The 18,428-nt window shown below is 36.2% G+C and overlaps 1 protein-coding gene across 1 annotated transcript; it reads left to right on the plus strand.

Annotated features, from left to right (window-relative positions):
- The first annotated feature begins 15,824 nt into the window (after positions 1–15,824).
- LOC104815219 lies at positions 15,825–18,185 on the plus strand. Its single transcript, XM_010543536.2, has 4 exons — positions 15,825–16,206; positions 17,040–17,254; positions 17,537–17,644; positions 17,905–18,185. Exons 1-4 carry the CDS (start codon positions 16,020–16,022, stop codon positions 18,025–18,027), a joined length of 633 nt encoding a protein of 210 aa, XP_010541838.1. The 5' UTR covers positions 15,825–16,019; the 3' UTR covers positions 18,028–18,185.
- The last annotated feature ends 243 nt before the right edge of the window (positions 18,186–18,428 follow it).

Genomic DNA, 18,428 nt, shown 5'->3' on the forward strand with positions numbered 1-18,428 from the left:
TGGAAAAAATAGATCTTTAATTGGGGAAATTAACCGAGTGGAAACAGAAGCAATGAGTGAATCTCTAGGCATCAAGCTCGGAATCTTACCAATCCGCTACCTAGGTCTTCCTCTAAGTCCTTGGATGCTATCAAGATTGGACTATATGCCACTGTTGAACAGAATAGAGAGGAAGATTAATCATTGGGCTAACAAATTCCTCTCTTTTGGTGGAAAGATACAGCTGATCACAACTGCTATATATGGAACAGTAATCTCATGGAGCCAAATATTTGTTCTTCCGAAATATCTTCTTCAAGATATTGACCGAAAATGCTCCTCCTTTCTTTAGAAGTCTTCATCAGCGACTAACACTATATATAACAGAGACGCATGGACACCATCTATAAGGTGAGACAAGAGGGTGGACTTTGTTGGGATTCCTGGGATCTCTACAGCGAATCTAATTCCTAAGAGATCGGTTCTAGGATTTGCGCAGCGGATGTAAAACAAAAATTTTCTAATAAAACCCTAAAACCAAGCATGCATGATTTCATAGAAACGTTAGAACACTTACCTCAATCGATCCGGGGTCTGTATCAATTGATGTGTTTGTCCGATCACAAAGGCATAAAGATTACCTCGCCCTCTACATGTATCCACACGACGAAAAGGATTCCAACGGATTAGAACTTGTCTGCTAGGACTGAAGAACTCATTCTCCTTTGTGCAAAAATTTCCAAGATCTCCTTCTTCGTTTTGGATCTCAAAAACCTCTGAAAAAGCTTAAGAGTTCGTCCAACAAAGCTTAGGAGGCGTTCCCCAAGTGTTGGTTAACCCAAAACCCTAATTAGAGTGAGATAAGTAATTCCTGATGCCTGGACCGATCGGTCTGGACCTTTTCCGGACCGAGCAACTCTTGCTCGCCACTTCTGGATCGGTCGGTCTGGCCTCCGTTCCATCGGGAATTTCTCGTCTTTCCTCGCGCATTTGTCCTTTTCTATGTGTGTGTGACCCTGTAGGCTGATCCGATATAGCAGTATAGCCTGAAATCTCTATTTCGGGTATACAAGTCATAGGCGGTCTCTAGAAGACACTATGACTATCTATCTCGAATAGAGTTTGTTCGTGATCATACGAACGTCAGTAATGATTCCGGCTGATCATTCTTTTGTATCAGGATATCATATGTCGAACATAAGGCATGGAGAAGCCACCTTATCTGATTCGACTGCTTTCTCGTTCACTGAGTTCGACTGTGCGAAATAGACGACGCTCATCTATAGTGTGGTCACACATATCTACAGTCTCGCTCACACGAGGGACCCAACGATATCTCTCTTTTTTATGAGAGGTACAAATTTCATCTTGACTATCTACAATCCAGCACATGATTCATGTTGTACCTGATACACGCTTTTATAGTCCTCCTGTTACGCAGGACGTTTAACGTATTCAAAGCACCAACTCCTCATGTTGGATTCCGTAGACATCTCATGACACTAGTCCATGTGACAATCTCATGTGGGTCAATCCAGTATTCCATTCTCCAACGAATACCTATGATTGTGATCGTATTCAATACCCATGATCATCTTTATGATCATCTATCACACATCATACTAGTCTTAGTACATCATTGTTCCCACCATAACATATGATTAGGGAGTTTAGTATTGTTCATAACAATACATGGATTTCATAACATATTTAAAGTATGCACAATATGTAATGAATCAAACACTCATCCATATAACCATAGCAAGTGTCAATACATCAAATGTATCATAATAAAGCTCATACAACAGTACATCATAGAGCACTAAGCCAACAGACTTGACATAAGATCACTGGAAGAGCAATCCAAAGTCTTTCGATTGAAGTTAGTATGGATGTTGTTCACTAACTCTGGATCTCTTTGGATTGCTTGGCTGCAGGAAAATATCTTTAAGGGAAGATCTTATTGGGAACTTAAACCAAGCAACGCACATATCTGGAATTTCAGGAAACTACTGGATATAAAAAAACACAGTAAAGGACTTCATCAGACGCAAGCTAGGTGAGGGGAAACTTGTTGCTTCTAGCATGACGTTTGGACTGATCTTGGAGTTCTATTGGACTATATTGGGTTGGATGGTCTGAAGCTACTTCGTCTACATAAATCAGCAAAGGTTGCGGATGCGGCGGCTGGAGATGGTTAGCGAATCCCACCAGCAAGGAGCCCCCAAATACAGGAACTTCACATCACTCTACTAGACATACCAATATAGAACCAGTTGCAGGGAGCGGATATCTGAAGAAAACAAGTGCGACTCTATCTTCTCTACAAAATCCACCTGGAAGATTCTTAGGTCTCGATCCCCCGGTGGTACAATGACACACCTTGGTATGGTTCAAACAAAGCTTTCCAATATATGCATTTTTACTTTGGTAGGTTTTCTGAAGAGGTTACCCACAAGAGATCGGTTATCAAAATGGGGACTAAACATCAACCCCACATGCCCCATGTGTCAGCTGGAAGCTGAGTCACATGAACACATTTTCTTCCAATGCAGTTATTCTTTGGAAATATGGAGTTTCTTTGCTGGAAAAATCTGGAGCAGTCTGTCGTCCACCTTCCGAGATTTCCAGCGATGGCAGACCGATAACGACCAGACGACACACCATTGTGAAGTTGTTGCTGCAAGTCATCTCATACTTCATTTGGAGTGAACGGAATGCTAGAATATTCAAGCAGTAGTCTTCCTCTGTTGCTTCCCTCAGAACCCGTGTTGACTCCACATTGAGGCGATGCATTTTCTCCCTTCAAAGTAAAGGATCCCAAGAGAGCAATCCGCTATTGCAAAGGTGGTACTACCTTTCCAACCCACGACGAGACGACAGACGAGATACGATGTGAAGAAGGATAGAAGAAAAGTTATCATGCGGTTTTGTGAGTTCTTTTTGCAAATTCAAAATCTGGAATCCAATTGTTTGGCTGTAAAATGGAGGTTTACTTTTTCTCTTTTTGAGTTTGTAAACATTATTTTATTTATATAATTTACCTTTAACAAAAAAAGAATATAGAGGAATTGTACTCTTTATTATAAAAAATAGTAGTATCAATCAATCAATAATAAAAATACCAAAAACAAAATCCATGTGTGACTAAATTAAAAAATGAAGAACTGTATTTTTATATCATATATTAATGTATAAAATCAGCTGATTAGATATTTTAAATTAAAATAATCTAATACCAAATTAATATTTAAATAATCATAAAAACAAAATATAATTATTTAAAATAATTTCTTAAATAACTAATTTAAAAAAAAAATTGAATCCAAATTAAATTAAAATTATTCTAAATTTAATATCAAACTAATGGTATAGTTTTTTTATTAGTGAGATATTTCCATCAACAAAACATTTTCGAATTGAGACGAACAGAAAACAATGGAGAAAAATCTATATTGCATTAGAGAATAATAAAAACAATTAGACAACTCACAAGAACAATAGTGTGATGGGTTTCCTGTGATCTCTAGAGCGAATCCTATTCCTAAGAGATCGATTCTAGGGTTTGTGCAGCGGATATAAAACAAAGTTTTGAATAAAACCCTAGAACCATGCATGCATGCTTACGTAGAAACGTTAGAACGTTTACCTCAATCGATCCGGGGCCTGTTTCAATTGATCCGTTCGTCCGATCACTCAAAGCAAGAAGATTACCTCGCCCTCTACACGTATCCACACCTCGGGATGGATTCCAACGATTGAAACTTGTCTGCTCGGACCCGAATCTCCTATTCGGTATATTGCTTCAAGAAAACGAGACTTACAACTCCTTGAACCCTTTGGATCTCACCAAAAGCTCTCAAAGTTCTGCTAAAGACGGCTCAGAAAGTCTTTCAATGAATTAGGGTTTTAATCTCCTTCTTATAAGGTGATTTAACCCTAATTTCAGTTTAATTTTCGAAAAACCCGAAGCCTGGAATGGACGGTCCGGAATTGCACTTGGACCGTCCGTTCCAGCATGTAGAAGGATGGTCTGCCTTTAACTTTGACCGTCCGTTCCACCACGTAGAATGGACGGTCTGTGTCTTAACATGGACCTCGGGTCTGGACGTTCCAGTCCTCCGGTCTGGACCCTTCCGACTCGATTCTTCGTCGTTTTCTCTCGTGCATTTGTCATTCCATGCCTGTGTGATCCTGTAGGCTCATTTGATATAGCAGTATAACCCGAAATCTCTATTTCGGATATACAAGTCATAGTGGTCTCTAGCAAGACACTATGACTACCTATCTCGAATAGAGTTTGTTCGTGATCTTACGAACACCAGAGATGATTCCGGCTGATGATCCTTTTGCATCGCGATATCATATCTCGAACATAAGGCATGGACGAGCCACCTTATCTGATTCGACTGCTTTCTCGTTCAGTTCGACTGTCTGAAATAGACGACGTTCGTCTATAGTGCGGCCACACATTTCTACAGTCTCACTCACACGAGGGGCCCAGCGATATCTCTCTCTTTTACGAGAGGTACAAATCCCGCCTTGACTATCTACAATCCAACGTTCGTTTCGTAGCTGATATACGCCTTTATAGTCCTCCTGTTACACAGGACGTTTGACGTATTCAAAGTACGCAACTACTCATGTTGGATTCCGTAGATATCTCAGGTCTTAGGATCCAATCATGGAACCGTCATACGAGATTCAAGTCATGACGCTAGTCCATGTGACAACTCATGCGGGTCAATCCAGTATTCCGTTCTCCAACGAATACCTATGATTGTGATCGTATCCAATACTTATGATCATCAATCACACATCATACTAGTATTATTACATCATTATTCCCACAATGACATATGATTAGGGAATTTAATATTGTTCATATCAATACATGGATTTCATAACATATTAAAGCATGCACAATACGTAATGAATCAAACACTCATCCATAAAATCATAGAAAGTGCCAATACATCAAATGTATCTAAATAAAGCTCGTATAACAGTACATCATAGAGCACTAAACCAACAATCTCCCACTTGCTCTAATCATGGACTGCTAAACATCTAATGCTCATATCCCTAACATGACCCTCATGCTTCGACGAAGGGAGAGACTTCGTCAACGGATCGGCAATGTTGTCATCTGTCGACACTCTGCAAATGTGCACGTCTCCTATGTCTATGATCTCCCTTATAAGGTGAAATCGTCTGAATATGTGTTTTGATCGTTGATGGGATCTGGATTCTTTCGCTTGTTCGATCGCTCCATTGTTGTCACAATACAGAGAATGGGGTTATCAGCACTAGGAATGACATCCAAGTCGCCAACAAACTTCCTGATCCAAACAGCTTCCTTTCTGCGTCCGACGCTGCAATATACTCAGCTTCTGTAGTAGAATCTGCAATGGTCGCTTGCTTAGAACTCTTCCAACTAACAGCGCCTCCGTTCAAGGAGAAAACATAGCCAGACTGCGATCTGTAGTCATCCGGGTCTGACTGGAAACTAGCATCGGTGTAACCCCTTACAGCGAGCTTGTCTTCCGACCCACCGTATACCAAGAACACATCCTTAGTCCTTCTCAAGTACTTCAGGGTGTTCTTGACGGCGATCCAGTGTGACTCACCTGGATCTGACTAGTATCTACTTGTAATGCTCAACGCATAGGATACATCCGGTCGAGTACAAAGCATGGCATACATGATCGATCCAATTGCCGAAGCATATGGAATACGATCCATGCGTTCTCGCTCATCAGGTGTCGTAGGACACTGACTCTTGCAGAGAACTGTGCCACTGCTCATCGGTAAGGTTTCTTTCTTGGAATCTTGCATCTTGAACCGTTTCAAGACCTTATCGATGTAAGTACTCTGACTCAATCCTAGAAGCCACCTCGATCTATCTCTATAGATCTTTATGCCTAAAATATAAGCCGCTTCTCCTAGGTCCTTCATAGAAAACTACGTTTCTAGCCAAGACTTTACGTCTTGCAAGGTAGGAACATCATTCCCTATTAGGAGAATATCATCCACATACATCACCAAGAATACTACTGTGCTCCCACTAACCTTATCCTTCATAAGGATAGATCGCATCGTCAACTTCGGTACAATACCGGTTAACGCTATGTCCTACAGAAAAAGACAAAACCAGAACGAACAGAACCAAAATGCAGATTCTATCAATGATCTACTACTAGCTAGTCAATCATCAATCAACAACAATACATCAATGATCCACTACCAGCTAGTCCATCATCAATCAATGACAACATAGATGTATTTACAAGCTATATTCTCATACAGAAAAATAACCCTACAATAATTTTCTATATGGGACTAAGATCCGTATTTCACATAAGAATGAGTTATTACACTGAGTCTCATGCTATTTAGATAGACATCTAATGTCAATCATATCCAATATGACTCTTAGATCCTTTATGAGACTATGATATCAAATATCATTGCATACTTGTCTCATCTGTACCGTTAAGTCTCAAGTCAAACTTGACAACTTAACCTAAGGTAAACCATGTTCAAACTGTGGGAACCACGATTTCCCACCCTGCCTCACAAAGATAATCCGGCACGCTCAGCTTTGGCATGACCCGTGTTACGGATGCTTTCCTCATAGAGCTTTTAGATCTAACCGGTTTCTTGTGCAACGATTGTACATAATCCGAATAGACCATCCATTCGATTATGTAATCCTAATCCCGAAGCTCCCACTCAATCAAGCATATCCAATATCTTGATTAATTACATGCATTCATTCACTATGGACCATCCACAAGAATACATCATGTCTATTTGTGTCACAATCAATCAGATTAAGCAACTATTGCATAATCGGATCAGAAAACAAAAAAATCTCAGAGTCTGGGTCTCGGATCGTCCGTTCTGGATGTATAACGGACGGTCTACCTAGGAGAACGGACGGACCACGAGTTTCTGTAGACCGACTTTGGAACAGACGGTCCGCTGTCTCAGAACGGACGGTCCAGACCTTTTGGTCTAACCTCAGTCCGTCACCACTGGACCGTCGGGTCTGGCAAACCCAGAACAGACGTTCTAGGGTTAGGTCACGTGATCATATCACGTTTTTCACGTTCTCGGTCCTGTTCAGACCCGAAACTGATCCGAATTCACCTGTGGACCCAAAATTCGAACTCCTGCACTCTATGCAACATGAAACATGCGATCTACCATAGATTCAATCATCAAACATGGATAGACATCAAAGCAAACATGGATTCAAACAATTCAAATCCTTAAACGTGCGTGATCGGGTTCTACGAAAAACATGCAGAGCACTAGGCTCTGATACCACTGATGGGATTTCCTAGGATCTCTAGAGTGAATCCTATTCCTAAGAGATCCATTCTAGGATTTGCGCAGCGGATATAAAATAAAATTTTGAATAAAACCCTAGAATCATGCATGCATGCTTACGTAGAAACGTTAGAACGCTTATCTCAATCGATCCGGGGCCTGTTTCAATTGATCCGTTCGTCCGATCACTCAAGGCAGAAAGATTACCTCGCCTTCCACACGTATCTACACCTCGGGATGGATTCCAACGATTGGAACTTGTCTGCTAGGACCCGAATCTGCTATTCGTATATCGCTTCGAGAAAACGAGACTTAGAACTCCTTGAACCCTTTGGATCTCACCAAAAGCTCTCAAAGTACTGCCAAAGACGGCTCAGAAAGTCTCTCAATGAATTAGGGTTTTAATCTTCTTCTTATAAGGTGATTTAACCCTAATTTCGGTTTAATTTTCGAAAAACCCGAAGTCTGGAACGGACGGTCTGGAATTGCTCTTGGACCGTCCGTTCCAGCATGTAGAACGGACGATCTGCCTTTAACGTGGACCATCGGGTCTGGACCATCCGGTCTGGACGTTCCGGTCCATCCGGTCTGGATCCTTCCGACTCGGTTCTTCGTCGTTTTCTCTCGTGAATTTGTCTTTCCCTGCGTGTGTGACCCTGTAGGCTCATTCGATATAGCAGTATAACTCGAAATCTCTATTTCGGATATACAAGTCATAGGCGGTCTCTAGCAAGACACTATGACTACCTATCTCGAATAGAGTTTGTTCGTGATCTTACGAACGCCATAGATGATTCTGGTTGATGATCCTTTTGCATCTCGATATCATATGTCGAACATAAGGCAATGGACGAGTCACCTTATCTGATTCGACTGCTTTTTCGTTCACTGAGTTCGACTGTCTGAAATAGACGACGTTTGCCTATACTGCGGCCACACATTTCTGCAGTCTCGCTCACACGAGGGACCCAGCGATATCTCTCTCTTTTACGAGAGGTATAAATCCTGTCTTGACTATCTACAATCCAGCACATGATTCGTTTCGTAGCTGATACACGCCTTTATAGTCCTCCTATTACACAGGACGTTTGACGTATTCAAAGTACGCAACTACTCATGTTGGATTCCGTAGATATCTCAGGTCTTAGGATCCAATCATGGAACCGTCATACGAGATTCAAGTCATGACGCTAGTCCATGTGACAATCTCATGCGGGTCTATCCAGTATTCCGTTCTCCAACGAATATCTATGATTGTGATCGTATCCAATACCTATGATTATCTATATGATCATCAATCACACATCATACTAGTCTTATTACATCATTATTCCCACAATGACATACGACTAGGGAATTTAGTATTGTTCATAACAATACATGGATTTCATAACATATTAAAGCATGCACAATACGTAATGAATCAAACACTCATCCATAAAATCATAGAAAGTGTCAATACATCAAATGTATCTAAATAAAGCTCGCATAACAGTACATCATAGAGTACTAAACCAACAGAGTGACCTAGTAAGTAGTGGGCGAGTGGTTAAAGGAGGATGACAAAGTCACCCTTTGGTTGTTAGTTCGAATCCAGCTGCTGGAAATGGAGGGGTATATTTAAGTGCACTTTAAAAGCTGCTCCCGGATCGTGAAAAATATAGTTGGGGCGAAGGTACGGTGAACTTCCTAATTAAAAAAAAAGAACAAAAGTGTCATGTTATTAAATATCAAATCAATATCTAAAAGTTTGAAGATGTATTCAAATTCAAATATGGAAGGGTAATAAATTTATTATCTAAAACATCTAAACAAATTGTATTATTGTATTTCTATTATCAACGTAATTTCAAAATTTTAAAGGAAATTTTAAAATAATTCCACAATCTTAATAGACACATTAGAGATGTTTTAAAATTTTGAATATTTTAATTATACGGACGTCATGTGTACATTCTTTATGATTTGTGTATCAAATTTTTGAATAATTTTCGGATCCGATGGGAAGAGACTAGATATAGTTTTTCCTGCTGTCAATGCATAGGATACCAAGCGGGGTCCACGGAGGCTACAGTGGACCTCAACACAAGTGATCTTTATCCCTCTGTTCACAGACTTGTGGCAAAGTACATGAGATGAGTTGGCCCCAAAGTGGAGTTCGTACACATTTGAGTTGGCGCATTATAATATATGCTTTACTAGTTGTCTTTTTCTTCGTTTCATTTGTTTGTTTATTTCATTATTATTCTCCTTTTTCGTCAAGTTCCAATAAAAAAACAAATTACTCAGATTTTTATATATATTATTTTAGCTATGCAAGGGAAGGTGGTCAATACAGAACCCAAAATTTTAGTTGGAACGAGTAAAACTAAAGAAAACCAAATAAGTATATATTACATACTTAAACTTTATAAAAATCTCATATAAATACTTAAACTATAAAATTTTCATATGAATATCTAAAATTTTAAAAATGAAACACCTAATTTTAAAAAAAAATTTCAAATAAACCCAGAATTTGTTAACGACATTTACTATTTTCAATTTGAATATTTAAATGTAATATAAAATAGAATAAATATATTTTAAAAATAAAGAAGATTTAATTTAAAAAACAAACACAACAAATTCGAATTAAAATCCGAACTTCCTAATACCAATACTTGGTGCCTGCAAAGTATTAACATGAGTCCCTTATAATATTCTTTATAAAAGAACATTTAAATAAGAAAACTATCATGATTTTTTATTTTTTAGAAACTAATATATTAGACCACCTACAAGATCCAACGTGAATAAGAAAATCAATTTGCAAATAGATTTATTTTGCACAAATGCATAATGCACCTTGTGATAACTTTTTAATATGAACTGTTTTTTATATACACCATATAAATGACATTGTTGAAAATCTCTATGATAAATCATGTTATTTTTATATTTAGAAATATGACATAAATTCGCATCCATATTACTAATTCACACATTTTTACTCATATTTAAAATATACCATTTTAAAGTTTGATATATATATATATATATATATATATATATATATCACATGTATTTGTGTTATCCCGAACTACGATGAATGTCGAGAGTATTCGTCGGTGCGATGACACGATTAAAGAGCGGCTCTCCCGAGTATCACTAAGGCCAAATGGATATAGGAATAAATCGAACATACCCAAAGGAGAGAGATTCGAGGACTGTATAGGTATCGAACTATACGGTCTAAGATAACATATATAAAAGAATCAGTTGAGCTATTCATAACAGCAAAGTGCACCTACATTTTCGGTTGACTATCCCAAAAGAATTCCAAAGTTAAGCATACTGACTCTAGAGCAATCTCAAGATGGGTGACATACTGTAAAGTGTTTCGGTATGCGTGTGAATGAGGATACAACACGTTGGAAAGTCTCGAGTTGTTGTGTGAGGGCAGTTTTAATATTTCGTAGGTCGTGGATCATTACAGATGGTATCAAAGTCGTTACTCTCCCAATACGGTGTGGTTCGAAGACGAACCAGACGGAAGCTGGACCTGTGATATCCTGAGCTATAATGAGGGTTGGGAGTGTTTGTCGGTGCCATGGTACGATCAAGGAGTGGCTCCCCGAGTATTACTAAGGCCAAAGAGATACAAGAGTGAATCGAAAACACCCAAATGAGAAAGATTTGAAGGTTATATATGTATGAAACTATACGGTGTAAGATAACATAAAAAAAAATATTTTTTGGACTACTCATAACAATAACTGTGACTTATTGAAAAATGTCTCGATATGTATGCGAGTGAGAACAAAATACGTTGGAAGATCATGCTATGTGAAGGCAGTTTCGATATTTTGTACCAGCTGCGGGTGATTACAGTATTGATTAAAAAAACCCATTTAGTATAGAGCCGACAAGGATGCTTCTTATATTCATGGCAAAATAATATATTTTTGTCAAATAATAATGATTTTATATGTCTTTGTATATAAATATCAGTGTGTAAACTCTAAATATATCTAATGTGATCAATTTTACATCGTTTCTATCTTCTCTTTCTCCGTTTGCTTTTCTTACCACTTGGACACAAATTTAAAATTAAAAAATTTCATGTCATCTAAATCTATATTGAAATATGTAAATATTAAGATTCAAAATCTGTATCTATAAAATTTTGTAATGAACTTACATTTCTTTAAAAATTAAAGATAATTTTAAAATTTTAACAAGTATATAAAAAATATTTTCATTTTTAAGAAATATAAAAAAATAATTCTATAATTTTAATAAAATTAAATATAATGTTATAATATTTATAAAAATATCGGATATTTACTTATATTGATCGCAAAATGGAAGATAATTTCGATTTATAAACCATTCGAATCCTAATTCAAACCGAATTATATATATATAAATTAATTATTTTACTCATATCAACCCCTTATTATAGAATATAATTGTTTTCCTTTAGCATTCTTTTTTTTTTCCTCCTCGAAAGATAAAAGGATAATCTAAATTTTAACTAAAAAATGGGATTAATTGTTTATAACTGTTGACTGATTTGATTAGTTAGTGCTAATTAATTAGCAAAAGACTAATCTGTCAACAGTGAGGATCTCTCAGGTGACTATCGGATTTTTAGCTGTTCCCGACAACGAACAAAGTCAATCTCATTATATTATCGAAAGCATTGCCATATGTGATTACATATTTTTAATACAACTAATATTAATTCCAACTATTCAAACTTTAATATATTAATAAAACATATAATAATCGAAATATACTTGTATTGCCGCAATTCAATACCTTATCCGAGAACAATATTTTATGAGAACAGTTAACCAAAAAAATATATTTATGAGAATTTAACTAAAAAAAATATATATATTTATGAGAATAGTAAGAGTATCATGAACCCTAGGGAGCTCATGTACATATAGATATAGTCACTTCTGGTCGAAACCCATCCACAGTTTTGCACATTTTATCGATGCATGATCGTATTTTAAGCTTGTTAATGAAGTTATAGTGTTGTTATCTTTTTATGTGAAGAAAAAAAACGCAAAAGTATTAATGAATCATTATTTCATAGAAAAAAAAAAAGAACTAATAGAAGAAGAAGAAAACGTCGCAGAGAGCATTATGGAGGAAGAGAATGACACATTATTGAAAGGAGAGATAATAAAGCGTATTAGAATATATATTTTTGGTTAAATGTTGATTTAGGTGATTTCGGTTTGGTTTAGTTGGTTGGGGTTTGTGTGGTATTTCTTTCTTTTATCCTATTGTATTTAAGGCCCCATGTTTCATTTTGATCAATACACGAGAAAATTCCAAACTTCTCTCTAATTCTCTAATATCAAAATGGTATCAAAAACCTTAGATCCTTTTCGTCGATTTTGTTTTTCCTTTATTGATTTTGATTTCCCTTCGGCGTTTTCTCCTTCGTTTTTTTGTTGGGGTTTGATAGTTTTCTGGGTATGGAAGACTGAAGAAGAAGGAAATGATGAAGATGACGATAGGGATGGACATGGATCGGGTACCCGCGATTTTGGAGATACACGTCTTCGTCTTCATTTTCACGGGTTCCATAAAAACAATGTCTTATTCTCTATCTCATTAACACCGGATACCCGTTAATCGGGTACCTGTGATTAAGAGACGGGTATCCACGGATACCCGTACCTGTAAAATATATATTTTTTAAATAAATATAAACCAAATATTTAGTAAACTTATATTATTTAATTCAAAAATATATTTAAAATATAAAAAATATATATATCTTTGAATATATAGATATTTAAAAGTTTTTTAAATATATATGTTAATTTTTAAAAGTTAAAACCTAATATTTAAATAAATAATTTAAAAAATATAGAAATATTTAATATTTTTATATATTTACGGGTATCCGTGGGTATCCGTCTTCGTATAAATGAAATTTGTACCCGTTTTCGTTGTCATTTTTATGTATCTGTCTTCGTCTTAATTCAGAGACGAGTATCCATTTTTCGGGTATCCACGAGACCAGATAGTCGCAAATCCGTGGATAACGGATATAAATGCCCAACCCTAGATGAGGACGGTGGTATATTGCACAAATGGTGCAAAACCTTCAAAATTTCTCTGTTTCTAAAGCTCACCCACATTTTTATTTTTTTTTTCCTCATTTTTTTTCAGTCTCATCTCCCATTTCACGGGTAAATTTCATGAACCCTAACATTTTTTTTATATAGGAAAATACAACCTAATAAAATGTCATAAATCCTCAATTGTTTTAAAAGATGAGTCTAACATTTGACCACACGACCCAAGATCAGATAGCTCATAGGGGAGTAAAGCTTCTTCATAAGCCATGTTTAATCTCTATTTGACAAAAAATATTTATCCGATCTTCTGAAAGATATAATTAAACCGAAAACTTGATAAACTTTCATATAAAAAAAACATTTGACCACACAAAAATACTAAAAAATTAAAATCAATTAAAAGAACGCACAGACACAAAAACATGAAAAAAAATACAAGATTAATTTTCAAAATTATACATCTACTTTTTTGATGTGTTTATATATGGTAACATGTTGAGAATAGTGACAATCAATTGGTTTTAACCGGCACCAGCAGAATCGATTCCAAAACGAGCATCTTCCAATCCAATTTTGTTTGTTAACCCTTCAAATTACTCAAACATTTATTCTAATTAAATGATTACAACAATAATTTTGTAAAATTTAGATTTGATCATAGTTTTATCTTTTAAATATTTGTACTACGTGTGAATAGAATTTCATAAGACATAAATACGGATAATTCAACCGGTAAAAATGAGACGTTTAGTGTTTGCCTCGTCCTTAATTCGAACCTTTAAGTTTGGAGAACGATATTCACATACTTTTCCGTGACGGTATTTCGTCGCCATATAGTTCTTGCTTGTGAAACCTAGAAATGTGTTGATGTCTATGGTTTTTTTTTTTTTACAAGCAAACCTATTTGAACGGTCCACTCCTTTTCCAACACGAGTGTTTTTAACGTGAAAGCATCTTTGACATGGAAAGCGTACGCCATCTCAATTTTATTTTTTTGGATGTTTGTACTCTTTGTTTATATATATATATTTGTATTCAAATCGGATATCATTTAAAAATTTGATCGGATATGAAATTGATTAAAATCATAATTGAATATAAAATAATCGAGAATCAGACGAAAAACGAAGAATTTCTTTATAAAATTAGATGTTTTTGAAAAATAAAAATTGAATTTGATCCGAATAAAAATACTAACCATCCAATCAAAAATCGATAAGGAAATAGATCGAACAATTTTTATAGAATCGAAAAATCTAGCCTCAAAATAAAAGAGTAACATACAAAACCAAACTGTCTACCCATTTTTAGAATATTTAGCACATGAAAACGCTTTGAATCTTGTCGGTTCATAAATGATAATATATCCTAATATTGTTTAAAAAAAAATAAAAGGGAGCCTCGACAAGGTGTTGCCGTTGTAACCTTGAGGTCACCGGTTCGAGTTCTGAAAGCAGCCTCTTATAGAAATATCTGTAAGATAAAGTTTATTTACAATACATCCTTGTGCATCCGCTGTCCTTAATTATTTTTTAAAAAATGGGGTGTCTAAATATTAAATATATTTATAGAACAATATCCAAAATTATTGTATATTTAGATTTGAATTATTTTTTATTTTTTTAGTTTTAGTGTTTCATTTATATGATATAATTAGGTTTTATTAAGATTTATACTTTGGCTCTATAAATACTATGGCTTAATTCTACAATAATTATCTCTAATAATATTTTTCTTCTACTACTTATCATTTTCTACGTGTTTGTTTATACGATGAACTAAGTACGTACCTTTGTTAGCATGGATCTTTTAATAACTTACAAGTTCTACACCAAATTCAATCGTCAATCTTAGAGATGAGCTCGTTATTTAATTAAATTAATTTTTTAAAAACTCGCAATAAAAAATTATACACATGTTTGGATTTTAATTTAACATATAAAATTTTGTTTTAAAAATACAAGAGTATTTTTTGTGTTCTTTCATATGTTAAGAGTAATACTTTCGGTAATTTATAAATTTAATGTTAATTTTAATCATTTTGTAAAATATATGGTTTGGATTTTACCCCAAAAAATTAAGAAAATTGTTGCATTTTTTTACACATTTAACGTAATTTAGAAAACTGACATAGTCACTTAAGGATATGATAACATAATCCATAAAAATATTAAAAAATTTACATATCATTTTATCCACCGATGTATATCCAATATACACACACACATATATATGTATATGTATCGACGTTTGTTTTAAGCCTCGTATCGTATGACGTCACTAATCTCTCTGCCACAATTTCGTAGCCACACACGTCACCAACTACCAGTACAGCTTAGCATACAACCCTGACGTTATGCTAAACTGCGCAGGAATAGTTAAGTCTTATAGCCTTCACCCACCTCTCGCCACCACTTGCTTTGTTTCTGCATTCGGAATTAAAGAATTTTTTCCTCCCTACTGTGTTCGTTTTCCCAGAAAATCAAAGCAAAAAGAATTTCCTGCCCGATTCTCTGCCATTATCGCCCCTCCCTTGTTTGGGTTTTTGCTGGAAAATGAAATTTTGTTGGAATTGAAGTGAACTGGAGAGAAAGAACCTGGTGAACGAAAATGGCTTCTCTTGAAATTGTGAAAATTTGGGTGTCCCCTGTTTCAGTTTCCCGCCACGATTCGCTGTTGAAATTAGAGCCCAGGAAAAGGGTTTTCAGATTCTCCAATTCTAGGAGGAATCATCGTCTCCGAAGAGGTCTTAGGGTTTGTTCGTCTGCTCAAGAGAACGGTGATAATCAAGCAAAAGGTCAGATTATGTTATTTTTCTCTGTTTGTCCTGAGTTCTATTTTTTTTTAATCTGAAAATCCCATGCCAAAGAAGACATGGAGTATTGGGTTTTTGCTGTGAATATTGTGTGAAGCTCAAAAGGGTTGTTTGGTTGGTGAGAAAGTGCGGGAAAGTATAATCAGAGTAGATGTTGTGAAGAAGAGAATTGATAGATAGAGAGGAAGTTGTTTGAGAATTCGGTTCCTCAATAGTTTTCAAAGCGACAGGAAATTGGTTCTACAAGAGTTTGATTCAAGTGATATTGTCGGTTCTTTTAACTTGTGTCTTTTCTCAGAGGAGGAAGGATCAAAAGGTCAAAATGATTGTTTGGTTGGTGAGAAAGTGTGGGAAAGTATAATCAGAATGAATGTGTTCTGAACTTGTGAAGAAGAATATTGATAGACAGAGGAAGTTGTTTGGGAATTTGGTTCCTCAAATAGTTTTCAAAGTGACAGAAAATTGGTTCTGCAAAAGTTTTTTGATTCAAGTGACTTAGTTTGTTCTTTCACCATTTTCTAAAAACACTAAAGTTCCCTTTTTTTCCCGGATATGTGTTCATATTCAGCATAAGAAATATGTGTACAAATAGTTTGCATCAATAGGTTCTAAAACACCCTTTAGGTCGCAAAACTGATTCGTAGGACAAAGTCTCCATTTAGACCCCTAAAAGACCAAATCGATTTGTATCCATTGATCAATGTAATGTTGTTTCTTTAATATCGAAGGCGCAATGAGTTAACGTGCTTCATGAGTGATGGGAATTCGATGGAAAGATTAATTTGGTTACTGGATTTGCTTTGTGAGTTTTGTAGGTGAAGAACCTCCGGAATCTTTGTTCATGAAAGAATTGAAGAGGCGAGGCATGACTCCTACTTCGTTGCTCGAGGGCTATGAAGTTGACGAGGAAGTAAAAGTCGGAACAGAAGCTGGTGATAGCTCCAAGAGCAATGCAGCTCCTTCCGCATTTGACCAAAGCTTATCGAATCAGAGGGAACGGTCAATGGCCCTGAACAGTGAAGGGCTCGAGGTCAGATTATCTAAACCGATTACTTCATATGTTAGTTCCTTCATTGCCACAACCTGAATTTGTTCCAACAACCCAAAAGAATGAAACCGGCAGATGTTTTCAGTCTTCAATGGACGGAAATGACTTAAAATTTACGGCCTGCTACAGCTGAGTTGCGATTTATTTATTTGGAAGAATATTTACGCATGTTTGATTACGAGATTACATAATCCGAATCTTCATTTCATAACTCTGCTTAGCAAGTTTTGTTCTTGCTCTACTTAAGATCGTTATCATTTGCAGGGTTTAATCCCTCGGGGCAAGCTTTTACTGACGATCGGAGGAACTTTCTTCTTGGGGTTTTGGCCATTGATAATTGTAACTGTGGGACTTTTCTCCGCCCTCTATCTTGTAAGTTTGCTTACCCGACTTCTCTTACATTCCCTTACATGTCTCGGCTCGACTCATTTTATCCGTTTTTAGGGTCACAAAATCTGCATCTTCGAACCTTTCATGAGTAAAATGATTAGAATATGGTGTCCTATTTTAAAATAAGAAATGCGAGTTTCCTTTTAACCGATTTTGGCATAAAAATTTTAGAAAGTGTAATATAGTTTCAAGTGGTTAATAACATTTCAACTATTTTTTTTGTTGGTTCTGGAATGTGGTAGTACTTTGGAGCAGATTTCGTCCACGACGCAAGCAGAACTCCGATCTCGCCCCCTCAGTACATCGACCCGTACACACTTCTGGAGGACAAAAGAATATCGGACACCGCCCCTCTTATAAATTAGCCGACATATCTCTGTCTTTCCCCTACAGATTAGTAGTATAGATATAACACTAGTATGTTATATGACCACTCTTTTTGTTGATTCTTTATCAATGTATATTCCAAACGCTCGAAAACATGTTCGGCATATTCCCGCAACTTGAAAAGGTTCGGCAAACATCTCTCTAGAAAGAGGTCGGACCATCCCCCTTGCCTCCCTTTCGAACTCGAGGGATCGGTTCGTTCTTCTGAAGGTGGATCGAGGCAATCGAGAAATTCGCCTTGACTAATCCAAATAGCATTGTGTCTTTATAGTTAACAGTGATGGAGCCGACTTTGGCATGCGGAAAGAGGCGAGCGCGTGCGGGAAGGAATCATCGGGACAAAGGTTAGATATCTGTTGAACAATCCGTGTTTGGTTGC

Source organism: Tarenaya hassleriana, unplaced genomic scaffold, assembly GCF_000463585.1.
Source record: "Tarenaya hassleriana unplaced genomic scaffold, ASM46358v1 Cleome23, whole genome shotgun sequence".
In the NCBI taxonomy this organism is placed as follows: domain Eukaryota; kingdom Viridiplantae; phylum Streptophyta; class Magnoliopsida; order Brassicales; family Cleomaceae; genus Tarenaya; species Tarenaya hassleriana.